Source organism: Melitaea cinxia, chromosome 8 (genome assembly GCF_905220565.1).
Source record: "Melitaea cinxia chromosome 8, ilMelCinx1.1, whole genome shotgun sequence".
NCBI classification, from domain to species: domain Eukaryota; kingdom Metazoa; phylum Arthropoda; class Insecta; order Lepidoptera; family Nymphalidae; genus Melitaea; species Melitaea cinxia.
In genome coordinates this window covers 14,888,939-14,913,895 of record NC_059401.1, presented here as the reverse complement: position 1 = coordinate 14,913,895, position 24,957 = coordinate 14,888,939, and the positions used below count along the sequence as shown (strand labels likewise).

The window sequence follows — 24,957 nt, the reverse complement described above, 5'->3', positions numbered from 1 at the left end:
CGTCGGTCCCTGTTGTTATCATGTACACCTGACAGCGATCATAGTAGGGATATATCCGCTAACCCGCATTGAAGCAGCGTGGTGGATTAAGCTCTGATTCTTCTCCTACATGGGGAAAGAGGCCTATGCCCAGTAGTGGAATATTATAGGCTGAAGCGTAAGAACATAATAATAAGTCACATAATCTGTGTTCAGATCACGTTCAACGTGGAAAAAGAATCCTAGCCCTCTTTTTATATAACTTTGTCTTAATATACGACGTACTCTCGCAAGGTAGTTGTGCATAAGCCATCAAACGGGCACGTAAACATGGCTATAATTTACGATAAGAGGACCTTTCATCTATAAAACCTAGTGCCAATTTGAATAACCGAAGTTACCGTTACCTGAAGAATACCTTATATATTAAACATTTAAGAAGTCGTGATAAATCATCTTACCCAATCTGCCGGTACTGCCTTGGTAGACGCACTGCCCATCAGCCAAAGTGTATAAATGATCGAACATTTCGAACAACCTCGCAGACGGCTGGTGAATGGTACAAATGATAGTCCTTCCACCTCTAGCGAGAGTTTTCAACAGGGATATACATTGGAAACATGATGAGCTATCAAGGCCTGAGGTAGGCTCGTCAAAGAACATGATAGGCGGATTATTGACCAGCTCTAGAGCAATCGACAGTCGCTTCTTTTGACCTCCAGATAAGTTTGATGTCATAGTCTTATGGTGTTCCGATAGGCCGAGGGTTTCCAATATTTCTTGAATCTGGAATAAAGTTTTTTATATTGAATGTGATGATGATATATAAATATAAATCTGTATTAAAGCATTTATGATATTGTATGTGTAAGGGCTTGAACATAAGATTATTAAGAAAGCTAACTGACAGACCCTAATTCTAATATTTCTTGAATCTGGAATAAAGTTTAGTATACCTATTATTTATTACGACGCCGCGTTGGCGCAACGGTCACAGCCATGGATTGTGCATGTTGCGCTGGAGGTTGCTGGTTCGAACCCCGCACATGACAAACATTTGTATTGACCATACAGGTGTTTGCCGTGGTCTGGGTGTTTATGCAGACCTTGTGGGTCTCCCCACCGTGCCTCGGAGAGCACGTTAAGCTGTCGGTTCCGGTTGTTATTATGTACACCTGATAGCGATCGTAACTCATAGTAAGGAATATATCCGCCAACCCGCATTGGAGCAGCGTGGTGGATTAAACTCTGATCCTTTTCCTACATGGGGGAAGAGGCCTATGCCCAGTAGTGGGATATTACAGACTGAAGCGTAATACCTATTATATATATGGTGATGATATACGTAATCTAAATTTAGTAAAGCATTTATGACAATGCATGGATAATGAGTTGAGCAGAAGATTCTTTTATAAACTACTGCATGGCTATATTTAATTTTAAAACAGGGACTATTGGATACTCAACATGAACTATAATTTAGTATGGACATTTTACAGATAATTAATTGAACTTGATATATTTTTTTAAACAACTACAATTTCATTTCAGTTTAAACTATATCCTATAACTAAAATTAAAGGCTACTAATATATCATAATATAGTCATACACATAAAAATGGCGTCAAAGATAACAAATATAAAATAAAATAAAGTAAGTTAAGGACTAGCGCTTCATAATTTATCGCTATCAGAAATGACCTCACGAAATTACTCGAACGTTATTCTGTGATTAATATAATTATGTCAATTACACTTTTTATTTACATGTTGGCCCTACTGCGTGTCTATAAATAAGAGTTATCATCGGCAATTCTTTGTATTACACTTAAAATGTTTGTAAAAACACTTTAAATTATCCTGGAAGTATTCTTAACCGACTTCCAAAAAAGGAGGAGGTTCTCAATTCGACTGTATTTTTATTTATGTATGTTACTTCAGAACTTTTGACCGGATGGACCGATTTCGACGAAATCTTTTTTAATCGAAAGGTGGTGCGTGTCATTAGGTCCCATTTAAATTTATTTGAGATCTAACTACTACTTTTCGAGTTATATCTAATAATGCGTTTTTACTTGATGCTTTTTTCGTCGACCTACGTTGTATTTATTCCGCATAACTTTATACTGGATGTACTGATTTTGATAATTATTTTTTTTTGTTGGAAAGGAGATATTCCTATTTATGTAACATGATAAGGAAACCAGAATCTGATGATAGGATCCCAGAGAAATCGAGGGGAAACCCTTGAAAATCCGCATAACTTTTTATTGGGTGTACCGATTATGATGAGTTTTAATTTAATCGAAAGCTGATGTTTATCATGTGGTCACATTTAAATTTCATCGAAATCTAATTACACCTTTTGGAGTAATCCTTGATAATGCGTATTTACTTGACTATTTTTTCGTTTATCTACGTTGTATTACTTGTCGATGTAATTGAAGTCGGTTTTTTTCGTTTGCCAGCAAACACAATTATTTGAATATCATTGATAATGATATGCAAGTGTTTGATGGGGGTACAAAACATAGCCCTGATTAACTAATGACATAGAGTCAACTCAAAATATGAAATGATGGTATTACATTAAAACTATGAGACCGAGCTACTATCAATACAAACAGTGTATATAAACATATTGCAAATTCAATAAAGAAACATTTTTATAGAGTACAAAAACGTTAATATAAGTATCACGTAACATATAGCTTATCACTTACAACTTCTTCCTTATCCGCTCGCGTCGTAGCGCTGGGCAGTTTTAATGATGTTGCGACCGCCATAGCCTCTTCGACTGTTAGATTCCCGTGGAGTTGGTTGTCTTGCATGATGTAGCACGATAACTTGCGGAAACTCGATAAGTTACGTTCCATACCATTCACTGTGATACTGCCTTCCATCCCCGATGTCCTAGTAAAAAAAAAAACAACTTTACATTAGTCGTCACTTTTCGACACATACTTTTAATTAATATTAATACATAGCAAATATTTCACAATTATCACACAACAAAAAATTAAAAAAAAAACTTCTCAATGTCACAAAATATAATAGTTAGAATACACTTAATATTTCTCATACACACGAAATCTAAAAAAGAGAAAACCAGTTCTAATCACAATAAAAGCTGCAATATTTCACTTTTTGGTGGCTTATAAATATCAGAAGAATTAATTATTTTTTGCTTTTGAAAATTTCTGCTGATTTTTTATTTTTTTATTTAAACATTTCTTATTTTTTTAATTGCTTATAAATATATGTAGCATTCGAGCAAGAACGTTTGTTCCTAAGGTACACATTAATATATATATAAATATAAATTATCTACAACAAACACACGGTTGACTGTTCCTATAAACCACTTAATGCTTTTGTTATTGGTAACAGCCGACTGGTATAGCTACATATTATTATAATTTTTCGATAAACATACATACAAATAATACATATTTAAATTTATATATATATTACACCCAGACTCAGGGTGGGAATTGAACCCACCACCCCCGGAGCAGAAACCAGGGTCACTACAAACTGCGCCAACGGGCTAGTTGGACATTTTTGACTGAATATTTAATAATGATATGTTTGTGCATATGTTTATATTTTTAAGTATATAACCACTTGGATATATACCGCTCATTCATTTTCATATTTCTGCTTGGACTCAAGACCGACCGAGGGAGAACGCTACTAGGTATTAAAACCTCCTTTTATTCCAAACATTTTTATTTTAATTGTTGAACGTGTTTAAAAAATAATAATAAATATACTGTGCATATTACTCTCCGACTCGGGACAGAAATCGAATACCCAATTTTGAACCAGAAAACAGGATCACTTCCAACAGAGCCAATCGAAATAAACGTAATGTTTTTTAATAATAATTGTGTTTGCTCGCAAGCGAAAAAAAACCGACTTCAATTACATCGACGAGTAATACAACGTAGATCGACGAAAAAATAGTCAAGTAACTACGCGTTATCAAAGATTACTCAAAAAGTAGTTATCAGATCTCAATAAAATTTATATGTGACCACATGAGAAATATCAGCTTTCGATAACTCGAAAAGTAGTTGTTAGATCTCAAATAAATTTAAATGGGACCAATTGACACACACTACCTTTCGATTAAAAAAAAAAATTGTCGAAATCGGTCCACACGGTCGTAAAAGTTCTGATGTCACATACATAAAAAAAATACAGTCGAATTGAGAACTTCCTCCTTTTTTGGAAGTCGGTTAAAAAATTATAATTTATGTATGTACGTGAAACCCATTTCGACAAGGGTATCTCGAAACTAGTAAATTGATGATCGTAGTCAAGGCTAGTTATGTGTTTAAATAATGACAAATAATTTTCGTGACATTTTCATTTATTCGACTGCCGAAAAAAAACTCACACAACACTCCTGTATTCATCTCATTAAACGGTTTTATTTAGCTCACCCCGTTTGTTTTATTTTTTATTCTTGGGTCAAATTTAGTAATTCAAATTTCACCCTCTTCCTGTCAACCGATTAATCTGAAATTTTGTATACACTTTGGATTTTGGTGACAATACAATTATGTTTATTCATTATCATTATAAATTCAAGATGGCCGCCGCTACAAAATGGCGGATAATTTATGTTTTATTAATCCCATCAATATGGGTATCAAATGAAAGGGCTCAACAAGCAGAATACAATATACTATAAAAAATTGAAATCCAAGATGGCGGCCGCTACAAAATGGCGGATAACGTAGGTTTTATCAATCCCATCAATATGGGTATCAAATGAAAGGGCTCAACAAGCAGAATACAATATACTATAAAAAATTGAAATACAAGATGGCGGCCGCTACAAAATGGCGGATAACGTAGGTTTTATCGATCCCATCAATATGGGTATCAAATGAAAGTGCTCAACCAGTATAATCAATGTACTATATAAAATTAAAATCCAAGATGGCGGCCTCTACAAAATGGCGGATAACTTAGGTTTTATCAATCCCATCAACATGGGTATCAAATGAAAGGTCTCAACAAGTAGAATACAATTTACTATGCAAAATTGAAATCTAAGCTGGCCGCCGCTACCAAATGTCTGATAACAATTTTTTATCAATCCCACCAATATGGGTATCAAATAAAAGGGCTTGACAAGAAGAATACAGTGCACTATACAACCTCAATATTTAAGATGGGCCTTGCAATAATGAAGCACTAAATGAATTAAACAGAATGCGAAATAAAAACTAAAAACTAGAAAATAAAAATAGGTAAAAAAACTTTTTAAATTAAACGGTTTTATGTTAAACATACATTGCAATGTTTAAGATAAATGTACTAAAAACCAAAAAATAATAAAATAGATACAGTCGTGGGAATTATAAACATATGCATAGACTAGACTAAAATAAAACCGTGGGGCACGTCAATTGTCTACAAATTATCGACTTAATGTGCGATAGAAGAATCGTTTAATTCGTCGTTAAAATAGGCAGTTGGCCCGCAGACGGTGAGGAAATTACTTACTATTTTCTTGCTCATGGAAATTCCAATAGTTATACACTCCATGTAAATAAAAGAGATGTTTCAACTAGTTTATCGTTGGACATTCACACTGCTGGCTGGCGAGGAATCGTTTCACTGCTCGTAGTTTGTCTTTAATCGACAAAACATATGATAAAAGTACTACTCGCTCACCACTATGAAACCCTAAAACTCGCTTATAATCGAGCTTACTAGCTTGTTTCCACACTCTAGCCCTACTTATCACACGTCCATCGTTGTCGGTTGAACAACTGCCTAATTATAGTGTAACATTACAAAACAAACATTTTAATCAACGATTGTAGACAATTGACGTGCCCCACGGTTTTATTTTAGTCTAGTCTATGCATATGTTTATAATTCCCACGACTGTATCTATTTTATTATTTTTTGGTTTTTAGTACATTTATCTTAAACATTGCAATGTATGTTTAACATAAAACCGTTTAACTTAAAAAGTTTTTTTACCTATTTTTATTTTTAAAGTTTCTATTTAAAGGTCGATCTTTTTTGGAGATCTAACTTAGGGATGGAGTTATTACTCGATAAATAATTGCGGTGAAATTTTAACGAAGTCATTTTTGCACCCAAACATAATAAATAAGCAACGCAAACGAATACACGGATATCTGCTTGTATACTAAATAATGTTAAAATAAACAAAATTAAAATAATCTAAGTTCTAGATCGTATAACTATAAATATAGTAAATGTAACGTTTAACATACGGATGGTCACAGACGGTCCTGTAAATATAACCGGCTCACAGAAAAATCAAAGTCTAGTCATAATATCTAATCTTCATTCTCGTGTCGCAATGTTAGTTAAAATACTCCTCCGAAACGGCTGAACCGATTTTTATGAAATTTGGTGTGCATATCAGGTAGGTTTGAGAATCTCCAACATCTATTTTTCATACCCCTGAGTTATAAAGGGGGGATTGAGGGAGTTTAATAACATATATGGCAAACCAACGTTTGCAGGGTCAGCTAGTCTTATATATAAAATTCTCGTGTCACAATGTTAGTTTCAATACTCCTCCAAAACGGCTGGACCGATTTTTATATATATATTTTTTTTGTGAATATTTGGTAGGTCTGAGAATCGGTCGTAAAATATTGTTTAAACCCCTAAATTATAATGGTGACCCACCCCAAAGATGTTTTTTGGACATTTTTTAGCATTTTTTTTTAATTATGATTTGTCATTGAAAAATCCATACAAACATTTCTAATAGCGATTTTAATATTTTAAAAATAATATATATGGCAAATAATACATATAATATTTAGTAAAATTCTAGAAACAAATTATGGAACAACGTAGACGATCTGCATTCATATTATCTTCCGCTTGGATTTTGTGATTCAGAGACATAAATTTGAATAATTTATTTCAATATATTCAAAAATATTGGCAAAGAATACAAAAATAGAATCAATGAAATAAACAACAAGAAAATCGAAGAATAATTTTTGGTTCAAGATTTATCAATGATAGTGTAAAAAAAAAACCAACTTCAATTACATCGACAAAAGAAGACGGAATGACGAAGTCGGAAATGGGTCAAGTAAATACGCGTAATTAGAGGTAGCGTCTTCATCGTCACCAACCCGCCTGCCAAGCGTGGTAACTATGGGTAAAACACAAGAGTTCACGCCATTTTTGGCGTGAACTTGTGGAGGCCTATGTCCAATAGTGAACTGCGAAAGGGTGCTGTGATGATGATGTGATTATTGTAATTACACTATTAAATATATTTTAACTGATAACTGTTCTAGTCGACGGAACTTCGTACGTCTTGTACGAAGTTCCGTGAGCTAGGTTTTATGTTTAAGTGTTTAATATTTATTGACAGAGTAATTTATATGTTCAAAAAGGAGTATATTCGCCTAGGTTGGGCACAGCAGGAATAGCCACGATAAGATATGTAATAAATAATAAAACATACGTTTTGGTAATTAAAACCTGCGATTTTACTTACGACCTAACACTAGTGTAGTGCCTGTAATCGCCTAAGCACCAATATTCGCGGGTTTGATTACAGCTCGAAGAAGATATTTGTATTTCTACAAGATGACATAAGCACGGAAGCGGGATGTTACAGGCTGTTATATGCACCTTAATGAAAATAAATTTATAAATATTTTTATTAAATGTGAAATTCTCATCACCGGACCGGGCATACTCGAACTGGATCAGGCAAGGTATGTAACGCAGATGATTGATCTGGACCCGATCAGGAAATCTAATCCAGACCGATAAGGTTTTCCTAAGGTCATATATCTTATCCGGTCCAGATCGGGCATGCCCGGTCCGGTTCTTCTAAGGAACACGAAAAAATTTCTACTCGAGTTACACCAAAATAATATATTTTTTAATTTTTGTGTGTTGTCTGTCTGACTGTCTGTTTGTTTATTCCGGCTAATCTCTGAAGCGGCTGAGTCGTTTTTGACGGCAGTTTTTGGCAGATAGCTGATGTAGTAAGGAGTAACTTAGGCTACTTTTATTTTAGAAATTTATTTATTTTATAACTGCGAACAATAACTTTTTGTTAAATTCCACGCGGACGAAGTTGCGGGCACAGCTAGTGTATTTATATGTATGTATGTTTGTTTGTATATATGTATGTATACATATGTGTATTAATGTATGTATGTATATGTTTAATTATTTGAATATTTACCTTAAATTTATTGTAACTTGTACACTTATGCCGCTATTAGACCATTTCCTTTGCCTTAGGTTGCCTGGAAGAAATCGCTTTTTAGCGATAAGGCCATCCTTTGTACCTAAGGATACTCTATTCAAATCTTTCTTTCTTTGTATTATTTCTGTTTTTCGTGTAAAATTAAGTGAATTATTAATATTAATGTAAATTTATGTCAGTTATTCAATTCAGACTATTGCAGTCCACTGCTGGACATACGCTTCCCCAAGTTCGCGCCGGAAGAAATGAGGAAGGCCTTTATGAATAAATATGCAAATAATAAAATACATGTTTATCTTTGCAGAATTAAATCCATGACTCTGTGATTCCAATCATCATGTATACAAAAATAATATATGACCTAAAAACATGAGACCACGTATAAAGTAAACTTTTAACCCCTATATATAAAGCTGACAAACACATCAATCACAAATATTAGACGAATTCGAAAGTTAAAGTATTTTGAACGATATATCGGCAAACAGAGACATATAAAAATACATTTAAAATACCTGTCTTAAAAAGTCGGTTATAATACCACCTAATCATTAGTTACATATTTCTATCATTCTTAACAATAATCTTGTCTCAAAGACTCGAACAAGGAAACTCGTTTAACCGCAAGAAACTCAAATTGCTACCATTAATGGATTCTCGAACAATCGCATTAAATACATTTACAATTAATTATCAAGGCAATTAGTGCAGTAAACAAGAAGTATCGGGTATTTTCGTTTACCAGTTGATACTAACGATATCTATAATTGTTATTATTAATGCTGTGTTGTTACGGCAATACATAATATAGCCACCTCCTACCCCCTCTTTTCCCGTGGGTGTCGCAAGAGGCGACTAAGGGATAGCATCCAAGTGTTGGCTTTGAAATACACAGGCCGAAGACGGGCAGCAGCGTCTTCGGTGCGACAAAGCCAGCCCTGCGGACACAAACCCGCCTGCCCAGCGTGGTGACTGCGGGCAACATATATGAGTTCACGCCATTTTTGGCGCGAACTTTTGGAGGCCTATTTCTCACAGTGGACTGCGATAGGCTGAAGTGAAGTGAAGTTATTTGTGATGTTTTGTTTTAATATTACGATTACAAAAAAAATAAAGTTAATACATTTGATATAAACACAGACGTTTATTCCTAGAGAAACGATTGATACATATGATTCACATATTACATGATATCATCATCATATAATAAATGATAATTTGTTGTAACAAATGTTCATATACTAAAATATATACTATAATCTAAGCTGACTACTTCAACTGGTCTCTATGAACAGGGCGTTCTATTTGTCCTGGCTGTTATTAAAGAACATAATTGTGTTTATGATCGATGGATAGATAACTAGAAAAGTAGTCGACAAATCTTAATCACATTTAAACGGGACCATGTGTAGTACCAACTTTCATTTAAAAAAAGAATTATCGGAATCGGTCCACCTAGTGGTCTAAGATCTGAACCTAAATCTACCATAGAATGAAACATTTTATAATAAACTTTACTATAATAGATATATTAAAAATGAGTTTCCTAAAAAAATCCTGGACTGACTTTTAATTATTTAAAAAAAAATATTTTTAATTGAAAATTGCTACATAAAGATAACAAGAAAATTTTATCCGACTTAAAGTATGAAACGTATCGAGTGTGCAGCCGTTGGGTTGCCTATTATTTACCTGGACAAACTACTGGGTTGCCAGGTACAGGTATCTCAATGACAGTTACTTTCACTTGATTGGATAATAGCAAAAATTTTATATCAACCTAAGCACTGTTTTACTGCGAACACGCTGATATATTGTTGTCTGCAAAAGTTTGGTCCTAATAGGAGTTTGCGAATTTTAAAGATTTAAATTCTGATGCAAGTGGAAATGTGTGACAGAGAGATCCGAGGTAAGTATACCGTGTAATAATAAAGGACAAAACATTGCAGTCACACGCGATGGAACGCCTATCGTAAGAGGTGCGCATGCTCGATATGTAAACTATAGATGGTAGAAGTACCCTCCATATAATAAACAAAATCAAGTCGGTATCCTCGGCTTGAGCCGCCCCTCGAGTTATGCTTGCAATTTCAGGGTGCTGCCCCGGGCCACGGCTCTTTTGGCCCTAGGGTAAAAATGCCAAATGGCGTCGCCCATAGCTTAGATACTTTAGTTTTGGCTGTCACGGGCCGAATTGATGGCAATGGCGTGGCGAGCTGGATTTGTAGTTTGTAGGTTTTTAGTGGAAGCAAAACAGTCTCTCGGTACATGGTTTTAGTCAATATTAATATGATGAATAATCTGCAGCATGACAACGGATGATAATGTATTGTAAATGTTCAGCCATCGAGACTAATTGCTGCAAAACAAATTTCAAAACTCATATTTCCATAAATAAAATTACAAAATAATTACGTAATCGCTTATACGCCACTCATGTATCGGACAGGTACATAATTTGTTTATAAGCCAACTATATGACTAATATTTTTGTTGCTGTTCTCAGTAAAACTGACATTCAGAATATGAAACTGTAATTAATATCATTAGGTACTATCATCTTCACGATTTCGTTGGCAACTGAAGTGGTGCAGTGGTGGGAATCGATTTCTGTTTTAATTTTTACTCGGAGCTGTGTAAGCGTAATTATTTTACACCACGCATTACTCGTAAATCAATCAATTCTGACTGTTCATGATCATTCTTAATTCTAGGCCTCAAAATTCAATTTAAAAAAAAATACCTCAAGCATCATTTTTTATTATACACAATGTCATAAATATAATAAGTTATAATGGAAAATGGAAGCTTGTGAATTTGCTAACAATATATAGTGACATATTGGGCAATTTAAATTTAAAAATACTTATAAGGAACTCCTTCATATGAAAGGATCCTGTCATAGCAGCAGAACCTTTGAAGAAATTCTATGAAATAGATACGATCTATGATCATTGCGGGATAACCAAGGACGTGATGATCATTTTGATGAATCTCGAGAATGATTAATCGATTCACACGGAGAAATAAACATAAATATGTTTACCATAAATGGGTGTCTGTTTCTTAGCTAAGTAACTTACCGCCTGTGCTTTTGTACCTATCTATGTACAATATTATCAAATAAGGAAATATTCCTAAGTAAATACTGAGATCGTAAATTTAATGAAACAACTAGTAATTGCTAAATATCTTGACAAACGGCCAAAGTAGTAAAAAGTAGGCTAAGTGATACAAAATTTACAGCACATCAATTCTTGAATCGAATCCTTTACGTACATGTGTTATTTAATGTGTTTCTACGGCGTTATGTTTATTGCTTGTAGTTATAGATTATGAAAGCCGTAAAGTAGCCCCATATTTAGGCAAAGAATTAATCAATTACTCAAAACAAAAGTAATAATTAAAGTTTTATTGATAATTGTAATATTTTATACATGTATAAATAACATTATTATTACTCTGATGACTAATATTTCTATAATCACTGAATAAAATGTATTATCAACGAAATCGCAATATTTCACAGTGTACACATATCATTTACCTATTGTTGTCACATCATATAAAAACACAAGATCTATAACCACGTACATACTCGTACTACGTACTTTTCCACAGGAAATATACGTTACGACAATTTCGTATATAATCTCCTGTGGAAAAATACAAGTCACGTAATAAACAAAAATTATATTTGACGAGAAACTATGAAACAAAAAATAATAACAACAAATCCGTAAACGAGGAACAATCTTTTAAGATTCATTATATTATAAGCTCTTATCACGATTATCCCGTTTCGCGATAAATGTCCGGGCTAACCTTTGAAACTACTGGACCGATTTTAATGAAATTTTCACACAGATATATAACTTTGTCCAACTTAAAATATAGGCTATACTTTATTTCGATATCTATATATAATTATCGTATTCATGAAGGTCAGACAGTAATGAAAGATGTTAATTAAGAAAATTGTAACAGAAAATGTATATGTTTATGCGTCTGTGTCACATAAAATGTATGCACGATATCTTCCGATTCGCATTAGAATTTTTCTAATTTATACATATAAAGAAGTTCAGCATAGTGTCGACACTGCGAGCCGGTCTGACAAGACTTAAATGATAGTAGATGTTATTTAAGGCGACACGAACCTACGTCAATCTAAACACTTTAATTAACACAATCGGTTTTTTTTTGTATTTTATAAAAATACGAGCTATAACTGTGAATTCTTAAATGGCATTTAAAATATTATACTTTTTGATAGACAATTTTAGCTGATAACATATAAAAATTTCATAAAAGTAAAAATATCTTTTTTGAAATAGATTTAAAAGAACTTTTAAATAGTCATGTTACAGATATAACTATCTTAATCTTTACAAAATTAATTATATTTATTATTAAGCTGCCGCCGATTTAGAATAGACTTTTGCAGAGATGAATCGGCAATAAAATCCACAGTTACTCAGAATTTAAATATGTTTTATAAATATTAACATACAAAGTCTTATATTATTTCAAAATTAAATTGTTATTATAATAAAAATGTCAGCAGCTGAAAATACTCTCTTTACCGCGTGGCCTTGTTAACCTTATATTCAATACAAAACGTAAATGTAATAATAAACGGCAACATAAATACATCATCTGTTAAAATTTCAACTATCGGTATACGGTATACTGTTCATGAGATATGATAGAGGGTTCATACAGCCTGATGACAGACGGACGGACCGCTAATGTAATTTATTCTTATCATGTCCCAGTATGTATGGCTCATATAACAACACAAGTTAACTAAGAGTTTCATACTAATGATGAAAAAAATGTATAAGCAAAGAACGTAACTGACTATGAGAGAAAGAGAGAAAGATGTGTGCTCGCACCTCTTTCTCTTACTCCGTTCGCCTTGCCTAATCACACTTTTTTTAACGCTCTCGTCACGCATTCACCAGCTCTCCTTCAAGTCTAGCGTGCATAAAGAAGTTTTAAGTACTTCATAAATATTAATATTACCTATATTATATTTCGAAATAATAGTTATACGCTCAATCGTATCACAGTAAATAGTAAAATACGTTACCATAAAATATATATAATGTTTTGCCATATGTGTTATTAACTTCCTCAATCCCCCCCCCCCCGTTATAACTTAGGGGGATGAAAAATAGATGTTGTTTGATTCTCAGACCTACCCAACATGCACACAAATTTTCATGAGAATCGGTCAAGCCGTTTAACTACAAACACCGCAACACGAGAATTTTATATATTAGATATAATATTAATGTCACTTTTCAAGCAATATACCTACCTAATTGATATTCCGATGACAAATCAATTGCAAACAATAGACAATTTTTAATGATTACAAATATGGAAACAAATAACTTGGTGTAAGATTACGTAGTAACGTACTAAATCCATAAGTTGTCAATTACTACAACAAGTCTAAGAAATTATTGTTATTATTTAAAACAAAAGTTTATTTGTTTAAAAAGTCTTACTTTTAACTTTTTTTTTTTACTTTTAAGTTAATTGTGGACAGGTTTCTTAGTCTGGTATTCTGCGCAAATTCTTTCTTTTGATAGCCGTAATGTAGACAAGTATAAAAAAATTAGCCCACCATCTTTACAAGTCCGCTATATTGAATTTCGGGTAACGTCACTTTGTGTTTCGATCTATTCTTCTTCTAATCATTTTCATTTGATACCCATATTGTAGGAGTACATTAAAAATAACTACTCCGCCATCTTAGGTGTGGACGCCATGTTGGATTTAGAATGACGTCACATAGCTAAACTTGTAATTATTGTCATCTAAATTAAACGTTTGTAGAAAATTTCAGCTCAATTGGTTAAAGATATATGCTTCAAAATTGAGTTGCAAGATACCACCCTAAGAAACATACTCGTACATGCATAACTTACATACATAGCAAGTTAAATAAAAGCTTTTAAAACAGTTTATTTTCTTAGTAAAGTAGCTCTACGTCTGACAATGAAATACTGTCTTAGAAATGCTAATTTAAAAAAAAAAATAATCTCGTAAATGTTAAAAGTACCTGATTAGTATAACTGGAATGGTTATACGTCAATACAAGTTGCTACATTTAATGCGTCATTTAGCACATCAGAATGTAAAATCGCAACATTTTATGCGTAATGATCCTAATAAACTGGTTACTAAAATCAAATCTTAGTCGAAATGATATATAATAAAATCAGACAATTCGTGATAACTTACAATTGTCAATTTCAAATAAAATTACTTATATAATACTAATGCAAATATATATTTCTGATTTTTTTTTCTTTCAATAAGACAAGCTCCAAAACAAGCTTGTTTTAAGAAGTTGGCTTTACTCAAATTTTAACAATTTGGAAGCTTAATTAGCCAATAATCCTATTTACAGAAACATCACAAGAATTCCAGGTCATACAAGAAGTCCTTGTAAGTTTGACCCATCTATATCAACAATTAAAATACCGGAAGTAACTAAGCTAAACAAGTACCTTGGTAGAATCGATCTACATGATTCCATTACATTGCGTGTAACATCCAATTGACCGCTTGACCCATTTGTCACTCGATGATAACAAGGATCCGGTTGCAAATAAGTTTGGATCGTTCTGCATGAAAACAGCTGTCTAGCTTAGGGTCAGATGACAGTAGACAACCATTTTAATAAAAAGTCTCGGAAAATATTGCACTAAATATATGCTTTCTTCAAAAGAAAGATAAGGTATATCGGTACATGGATTTCATATTACGTTTTCTTTTTAAACATTCTTCTAAGGAACTTTTTTTAGCTTTGGTTATAATTTCCTTCCTTGAATACCTTAAGATATTGTCAATATTTTTTCGTTCCAAGTATCCTTTCAATGGAACTAAGGTATTAACATTATGCAAATTATAAAAAGACAATCAACTCATTACTAAATTGCATAGTTTTGACTAAAAAAGTACTGAAGATGCAATTCAATAAAAAAAGATGTTTTTAAACGGTTTTATTTAGCTCACCCCGTTTGTTTTTTTATTTTTTCTTTATTTATTCTTGGGTCAAATTTAGTAATTCAAATTTCACCCTCTTCCTGTCAACCGATTAATCTGAAATTTTGTATACACTTTGGATTTTGGTGACAATACAATTATGTTTATTCATTATCATTATAAATTCAAGATGGCCGCCGCTACAAAATGGCGGATAATTTATGTTTTATTAATCCCATCAATATGGGTATCAAATGAAAGGGCTCAACAAGCAGAATACAATATACTATAAAAAATTGAAATCCAAGATGGCGGCCGCTACAAAATGGCGGATAACGTAGGTTTTATCGATTCCATCAATATGGGTATCAAATGAAAGGGCTCAACAAGCAGAATACAATATACTATAAAAAATTGAAATACAAGATGGCGGCCACTACAAAATGGCGGATAAGGTAGGTTTTATCGATCCCATCAATATGGGTATCAAATGAAAGTGCTCAACCAGTATAATCAATGTACTATATAAAATTAAAATCCAAGATGGCGGCCTCTACAAAATGGCGGATAACTTAGGTTTTATCAATCCCATCAACATTTGTATCAAATGAAAGGTCTCAACAAGTAGAATACAATTTACTATGCAAAATTGAAATCTAAGCTGGCCGCCGCTACCAAATGTCTGATAACAATTTTTTATCAATCCCACCAATATGGGTATCAAATAAAAGGGCTTGACAAGAAGAATACAGTGCACTATACAACCTCAATATTTAAGATGGGCCTTGCAATAATGAAGCACTAAATGAATTAAACAGAATGCGAAATAAAAACTAAAAACTAGAAAATAAAAATAGGTAAAAAACTTTTTAAGTTAAACGGTTTTATGTTAAACATACATTGCAATGTTTAAGATAAATGTACTAAAAACCAAAAAATAATAAAATAGATACAGTCGTGGGAATTATAAACATATGCATAGACTAGACTAAAATAAAACCGTGGGGCACGTCAATTGTCTACAAATTATCGACTTAATGTGCGATAGAAGAATCGTTTAATTCGTCGTTAAAATAGGCAGTTGGTCCGCAGACGGTGAGGAAATTACTTACTATTTTCTTGCTCATGGAAATTCCAATAGTTATACACTCCATGTAAATAAAAGAGATGTTTCAACTAGTTTATCGTTGGACATTCACACTGCTGGCTGGCGAGGAATCGTTTCACTGCTCGTAGTTTGTCTTTAAATGATAAAAGTACTACTCGCTCACCACTATGAAACCCTAAAACTCGCTTATAATCGAGCTTGCTAGCTTGTTTCCACATTCTAGCCCTACTTATCACACGTCCATCGTTGTCGGTTGAACAACTGCCTAATTATAGTGTAACATTACAAAACAAACATTTTAATCAACGATTGTAGACAATTGACGTGCCCCACGGTTTTATTTTAGTCTAGTCTATGCATATGTTTATAATTCCCACGACTGTATCTATTTTATTATTTTTTGGTTTTTAGTACATTTATCTTAAACATTGCAATGTATGTTTAACATAAAACCGTTTAACTTAAAAAGTTTTTTACCTATTTTTATTAAGTAGATACTATTGTTACAATTAGATACTATTTCGTTAAATTTAATAAATAGTTTTCATCATATGATCACAAGTTGTTATAACTTGTGACATACGCTTTTCCATGTAACACTAATAGTAAAATGTGCTAACTAATGTTTACCAACATTGCGAAGACTGGCCGGCGGACCGCAATTTACGCAATCACACACTACTAGGTAAGGAAACGCGTTTTAAATACCGACGCGAAACCTCTCATCATATCTCATCATCTCATAATTTTTTTACTAACTTTAATGTTTAAAATTTTGTTAATATTTAATTTTTTACTGTGAATCAATTTTTTCTATACTTAAATACTACGGAATATATTTACATTATCCAAGTCAAGGAGACAATAATGATGTATACATTATGTAATTTATTATTACCGTTTTCGTCATTTAAATAACATATATATAAATATATATATAAACGACATCATCAAAAAACGAAAAAATCGCCGAAATGTATACGACAGCTTCAAATTGCATTTCTTTTATTTATTATACAGGACAAGGTTTATATAAAATAAAAATATAAAAAATCATACACTTATTCACGAAAAAAATGGCACTATTAATTTCGCGATATCAACTATTTTTGCTTCAAAAAGTTGACTTAAAAGTAACGCGTGTGTAATAAGTAATATTTTAAGCTATTTTGCGATATGAAGTGAAAGTACAAAGAACTATGTCAACAAAACGACAAAGAGAAAATACTTATCGCAATGAATCACAAAGTTTTGCTTGGCTCGTTTACTGCACAATGTACAGTCATAGGAGTGAGCGCTCTTTGTTTTAACTAACAAACAGAGAATAGTATAAGAGATTGTTAATAAGGTTATTGTACGCAATATCGACAATGTCGAACAGTTAGAAACAAATAAAACTTCGTTATTTCATACTAGCTGAGTCTTATGGCTTTACCCTCGTAGCTTAGGTATTAGAGATATCAATTTACTTACCTACAAAATTTCATAGTCCGTTAAATAATTTTTGAGTAACAGTGTCAAGGATCCATCTAAACTTTCTCATTTATAATAATAGCGTCTCGCATTCAACTTGCGTTAATTCAGATTCCGTAGAAATATCAGGTTAAAAAGTAGTCTAATTATTATTTTGATTCTGAGGATATATGGACCAGGTTTAATAAAAACTGGTTTAGTTCTCTTCGTAAAAGAGATAATTTCATCCATCTGTTAGTACAATAATCTGTTAGTACATAATATATACACGTTACCAAAAGACTGTGTGGCTACGGTACTAAAGAATTTAGCCACCCCCTCTCTTCCCGTGGGTGTCGTAAGAGGCGACTAAGGGATAACACAGTTCCGCTACCACCTTGGAACTTAAAAAGCCGACCGATGGCGGGATAACCATCCAACTGCTGGCTTTGAAATACACAGGCCGAAGACGGGCAGCAGCGTCTTCGGTGCAACAAAGCCAGCCCTGCGGTCACCAACCCGCTTGCCAAGCGTGGTGACTATGGGCAAAACACATGAGTTCACGCTATTTTTGGCGTAAACTTGTGGAGGCCTATGTCCAGTAGTGGACTGTAAAGGCTGTAATGATGATACTAAAGGACTACTAAAACAGGCCAGTATCTAATACTATCTACAGTATCTAATATGTATATATATGTATATAATCTGAATCTCGGAAACGTCTCCGACGATTTTCATGAAATTTAGTATGCAGGGGATTTCGGGGCGATAAATCGATATACATAGGATCCATTTTTAGAAAATGTCGTTTTATCCCTGTTTTTAGGCAATGAAAAAATGGCTACAATATCATTAGAATACGAAGGTAAATTTCGCAATCGTCAATAAAGTTGTAATAGGTCAGGTGGGAAATCGGCCGGTCGGGATCGGCCGAGAAGATTATTTTTTTTCCTTTTTTTCTAATTGCATTTATGATTTTTTATTTAAATAATCAGTTCATATTTTTTATTATTATGTCGATAAAATCGGAAAATATTATTCATATTTTATCAATATGTAATTCGTATTTAAATACGATTTCCAAAAAACACGATTTACTAAAAATACCGAGCTCAGCTCGGTCACCCAGGTACAAAAGGATTATACTGAATGAGTCGTCACTACTGCGAGTAGTTTTAAAAATTATCTTGTAATTACTTGCGGTTTAAACGTAGGTACACAAGTCGGTAGTACCGAACTTTAATGTGAAGGCTGAGGTCACATAAAATGTCAAATTGAATCTTTTAATGTGGAAACCTGCTCTTGGCCATGAAAGCCCTTTACAATCTTGTTCAAAAGAATATATTTTATATTTACTTTAAAAAGTTTTCCTATAAAGAAAAATGATATTAAGCAAAAAAGGCATTATGGCAGTTTTTTTTTTTTTTAATAATCTGTATTCTTTTTTCTTGGTTTTTTTCTTTGTCATGCTTACTTCAAATAAAAATTTCTTTCTTTCTTTCTTTCTCAAACGCTAATAGTTTTAACGATTTAAGATATCCTAATATAGTTTTTAAAATTATGGTATATTGCTTTCAGCAGATCATTATACAATTATCAGTAGAAATGGGGGAAATCAACCCCAGGAGAAAAATCAGAAAGCATTCAATTACTTGTATCCTGTGAGGATATTGAGCAGAGTAGATTTTCCAGCGCCGGATGGACCCATGATGGCCGTCAGCTCGCCGGAGCGCAACCTCCCTGATACCGATTTGAGGATCGTCTTCACATCTGAAATAAAAATCGCCTATAAAATATACATTTATTTACAAAAAAAAAAAAAAAAAAAACATTGATACTGAATTCGGATTTACCTTAAAAATAATAAATTCTTATAATAATTGCGAATAGAAATACTTCATAAATAAAATAGAATTCGATGGTAAAAAAGAAAATATATCATAAATGTTCACATGTTGCATTTGGTCATATGTCGAATCAGGTGTTTAGACTTTTGTAGTTTAACGTTATCTTAAATAATGTGTAGGTATATTCAATAAAGTATTTGCGAGTTTTCGTAGAAGGGGGAGAGGGGGGTAAATTTTCAACTAAAATAACCAGTCCAAAACTATAGATATAAAGTGTAATAAATAATAACGTCGCTACATTAATGATGCAGAATCAAGTGTGTGACGTTTTGTTAACACCTTTATAATTGTGTTTGCTCGCAAACGAAAAAAAAAAAAAATCCGACTACAATTACATCAACAAGTAATTCAACGTAAGTAGACGAAAAAAAATAGTCAAGTAAATACGCGTCATCAAAGAATACCTAAAAAGTACTCATCAAATCTCGATTAAATTTAAATGAGACAATAAGACAAGCATCGATTAAAACAAGACTCATTAAAATTAGTATAATACCACGTAGACCCACGTGAAAATAGTCAAGTTAATACGCTTTATTAGATATAACTCGAAAAGTACTTGTTAGATCTCAATTCAATTTAAATGGGACCACATAACACGAACTACCTTTCGATTAAAAACCCAGTCAAAAGTTCTGGGGTAACATACATTACAAAAATGCAATCGAATTGAGAAAGTCTTTCTTTTTTTTCTTTTTTTTTTTGAAACCGGATAAATAGTGGTTAACCTATTAGAGCCATTTATGATCAGGTTCCTTGTGTACTTTCTATAAAAAGTGTTATTATCCTTTATACCTTCCCGAGCTAAATCGATGACACAAACTAAATTAAAATGTTGAAAAATATTATTGATCGACTGTGTACACAAAATATTTGCACTTTTATGGCTTTATTTGCTTATTCATATTCAAAGTTTACCTCAATGATCTAACATATTTCAAGAGTATCCATGATTATTTATAGTTTTAGACGTTGGATATACGATGCATTATATTATATACTTAATAAATGAATTTTACTTTTCACTTTAAAATGCTAATAAAATCTAAATTTAACTTCAAGCGACTGAAAAAACTAAAGCATACAAATACAGTCTAGGCTCCGAATATGATTTGTCCCATTCAGTGTCGAACCCGTGGTCCGTGGGGTCTTAGCGCTATAAGACTTTTTAAGGAAATAGCAAAAAGGTTATTCGACATCACAGGAGACGGAAGAGCTGGCAGCTACTTCGGACAAAGAATTAGTCTAGCTATTCAAAGGGAGAACGCTGCCAGCATCTTCGGAACCTTGCCTCAAGAGAATCCTTTTAATAATAATTTTTAGTTACTATATTATGTATATATATATATATATATATATATATAATAACCAATAATAATTAAGGTTTTTTTTAGTTTAATTTATCTTATTAGAATTACGATTATTTATATACTACACACTTATATCGATTTTAATAAATGATAAATCAATCCTAAATTAATAAATTGAATTTCAAGTCAAATATAAAATAAAGTTATGAACTAAACATGTTTATAATTTCGTTCTATCCAGTTATTGCGCATTTAAGTTTTTATCGTTTATTGTTATATTAATTTCAACGCGTTTATATAACGAGCTGAACACAGACTTAAGTCATAGGATAAATTCCATTTTATCATAAGCTAAAGAGACTTTATTTCAAAAATTTAAATTAAACTCATATCAAGAACGAATCTACATATCGATTACAAAAGTGAATATCCTTCTTTTTTTTTCACACACACAACACGGTTTTCATTTTAAAGGGCAATAAAAATATCGAAATACTCACGGAAAAAATCTATAGCGGTACGAAGTTTGTTAACTATTTACATGTAATTTTCCTAGAATCATTATCAAGTTTTAAAATCCACTCAAAAACTAATAGGAAGATAAAAAATCATATTCACATTTATTATTACATAAAACTCAGTTGCGATCAATTAAGTTATATTATATTTAAAAGTTTATGAAGTGCTGTGAATGTGAACAGACTAATCATGATTATTATACTTATTATTCGTTTACAACATTTATACTTATTATTCGTTTAGGGCGCTCTGAATAATATGTGTGCAAGTACATAAACGTAATTATACAAGTTCACTGTGACCGTGACTCGATAATTGTAGTTTTGACATTCAATAAAAATAAAAATTAAAACTTTGATACAAAGATTTATGTATTACTTTGGAATTAAAATTAATTATTACAGAAATTGCTACACTTTTGAATTTTTAAGTAGGGCATAGAAAGAAATATCGTGCTCAAAGTTGAGCTGTCCCACTAGGGAAGTATCTTGCAGAAGATTGCTTGCTTGCAGCCAACTAATAGGGCTCTCAAGTAGTGTCGTGTTCCTTGGTAAGATAGCTAGGGCTCCCTAGGGCTCCTGAGAGAGGTCGGGGGTAGAACAACGCAACTGTTCTGTGTAACCGCCTAACAAAAGCCAGGCCGTACACTTTATTAGAAAAAAGCATATTCGTACACGCATTACTAAAACAATGTATGTATATATACATTGCGAAAACACGCATTACATGCACAAATAAAGCCAAGCACCAAGACGTCCTGATGCATTACATATAAATTTAAAAATGAGGTCAACTTAGTACAAATGTTCCATTATCTATCGTTATACGCTTCAGCCTGTAATATCCCACTACTGGGCATAGGCCTCTTTCCCCATGTAGGGGAAGGATCAGAGCTTAATCCACCACGCTGCTCCAATGCGGGTTGGCGGATATATTCCCTACTATGAGAAAAGATCGCTATCAGGTGTACATGATAACAACCGGTGGGGAGACCCACAAGGACTGCACAAACACCCAGACCACGGCAAACACCTGTATGGCCAATACAAATGGGGATCGAACCCGCAACCGCCAGCGCAACAGATACAATCCATGGCTGTAACCGTTGCGCCAAAGCGGCGTCACGGTTACAGCCATGCAATCTATCGTTAGTTTACTTATAAATATTAAAAAATACTGACAATACAATGACCAGGAACATTCACGAAGACCTGTAACCCGCACTAAGCTGACGAGGACTCATCATGTAAATCGATTAAGGTTTGTACGTCAACATCTTGCATGGGGTATAAAGGAATGGCGTTAGGTGCTTTTTTACGGATGAGTGCAAGGCGAATTTTTTTAGTGACGATCGACGTATGCCAGTGTAGCTAAGAAGCGCAGAAAGGTTTTCTGATCCTTGCATTCACGAACGTGACAGGTACGGTGGTCCAAATGTTATAAAAAATAAATACTGGTAGATCTTAGATCAATATTTTAGTGTTAATTAGAAGTCAACGAAATCGATGAAAACTAGGTACATAAGAGTACCTAGTTATTATGTATGTCAAGGTGGCATTTTTTTTTATTCTGCCTCGCCATTAATCCTCTTCTTCATTCATATGAGGATTTAACTTTTACTCAGATCCGTTCAACCGTTTTAGATTGATTCACTAATAAACATTCAGCTTAACTTCAGAAAATATAACATTAGATTGTTACGGGTAAGCCCAAAATTTATTTTAAAAAAATTAATTAATTTCCATAAAAAGCATATAATTAAAAAACATTTTCTTTACTCATATCAATAAATATAATAATATTATTATTAAATATTACATTTCAGATCAAAGACCTTTGTTTCGAAACGTGTATTGATTACAATGTCATTCGATACTTGCTTATTAATGCAATCACTTGCGATCACTTGTAATTTCAGACTATTCACAGACACAGTAGCTGATTTATTTAAAAGCTGCAGTATTTCTAAAATACACCATACTAATATTACTAAAATAATAAATCTCAAATAACATGTCAGTTTGAACCACTTCAATTTATTTGTGTTGTATTTCTAGACACCCGACACAGGGTGTCACAATGCTGGGACGATTGACTGTAATTATTTTTTTTACTTTAAATAAAAATCCATTGCCATTGAAGTATTGGCGAAATTTATATGTAAATTTTCGTCAGCATATTATTTAGTATTATGTACTATGTGTATGTAAGTATTATGCAAGTAAGTTTACTTATATAACACTGCGATGGGTTTCAGGGTTTTCATAATAAAAATATTTCCTGTTAACAATAATTACTATTTCTTTCATACACTCACAAACATTCTGTAAATCCTAGATTACTACGGTTAAAATTTTGTAAATATTAGTATTATATAATGTACATGTTATGAAATATATATCTTCACGCGTTTATTGTGCAACATAGTTTTACAAATTAATAAATTTAATATTTACGACGAAGTCAAGCTTAAAATACACGCTACTTTGAATGTCACGAAAACATATTTAGCAAAGGGAAAATGGTATATATATATATATATATATATGAAAATAGTTGCTTTGGAATACAATTGCCTAGTCTTTATAATATTTAATATTTAAAATCCTTTAATTTACAGCTATATTTAATTAATAATATTATCATTGAAATAAATACCGACCTGGAGGTCGGTATATGTCATCTTTTACTCTCATTTTTTAAATAAATAGTGGGTCGAAAGAGCCTTTAGCCACATGCTGTTTAATGACTATCGCTGTCAAGAAATATGCAACATTAGAAGAGTTAGACGGCCTTCAAGGAAAAGATGTCTGTATATGTACACTGCACTCTTGAAAACCCTCAAATTTTATATTTTATATTTTTTAGCACTCCGGAAAAACCTCAACAGGAAGGTTATTCCACAATTTGTGGACACACACGGAAAAAAATAAGCACAAGGCCTGAACATTGGATGCAAACCAGACCGTATCGGTGTGGTCGATAACGAACCCTTGACCATTCGATAAGTATATGTGTAGATATTGTAGTATTGACTCTGACAGTATAAATTAAACATTACCTCATCCAAAACAATATTAAGAAGAAAAAACTAAACATGATTATTGTTTAAACACCGATCTTATAACCGGGCTAAAAAAAATCTTTTTTTACGATGGATATAAATTATGATGTTATTGATAAATATGACGGAAAAATTACACGAATGAATCATAAAAGCAAATGTGTCACACAATATAACAATTATCGAAATTCCACAAGACCAATAACGAATTTTTCGTATTCTACATGTATTATTACTTAGTACCTGGGTAACCGAGCTTTGCTCGGTATATTTAGTGAATCGTGTTTTTTTGGAAATTGAAACCGTGGTATTATCGGTCGATCGCCACCGGCCGATTTCCCACCTGAGCTATTACAACTTT

The 24,957-nt window shown here is 32.6% G+C and overlaps 1 protein-coding gene across 4 annotated transcripts in view; it reads right to left on the bottom strand.

Annotated features, from left to right (window-relative positions):
- The window catches only part of LOC123655894 (ATP-binding cassette sub-family G member 4), a 66,829-nt gene that overhangs the window by 20,037 nt on the left and 21,835 nt on the right, over positions 1-24,957 (bottom strand). For all 4 annotated transcript variants that reach the window (XM_045591641.1, XM_045591642.1, XM_045591639.1 and 1 more), the window contains 3 exons: positions 19,449-19,566; positions 2,704-2,893; positions 441-765 (listed from right to left, as the gene is read on the bottom strand). In XM_045591641.1, coding sequence (XP_045447597.1) covers positions 441-765; positions 2,704-2,893; positions 19,449-19,566 — 633 coding nt within the window. The remainder of the gene's footprint in view (positions 1-440; positions 766-2,703; positions 2,894-19,448; positions 19,567-24,957) is intronic.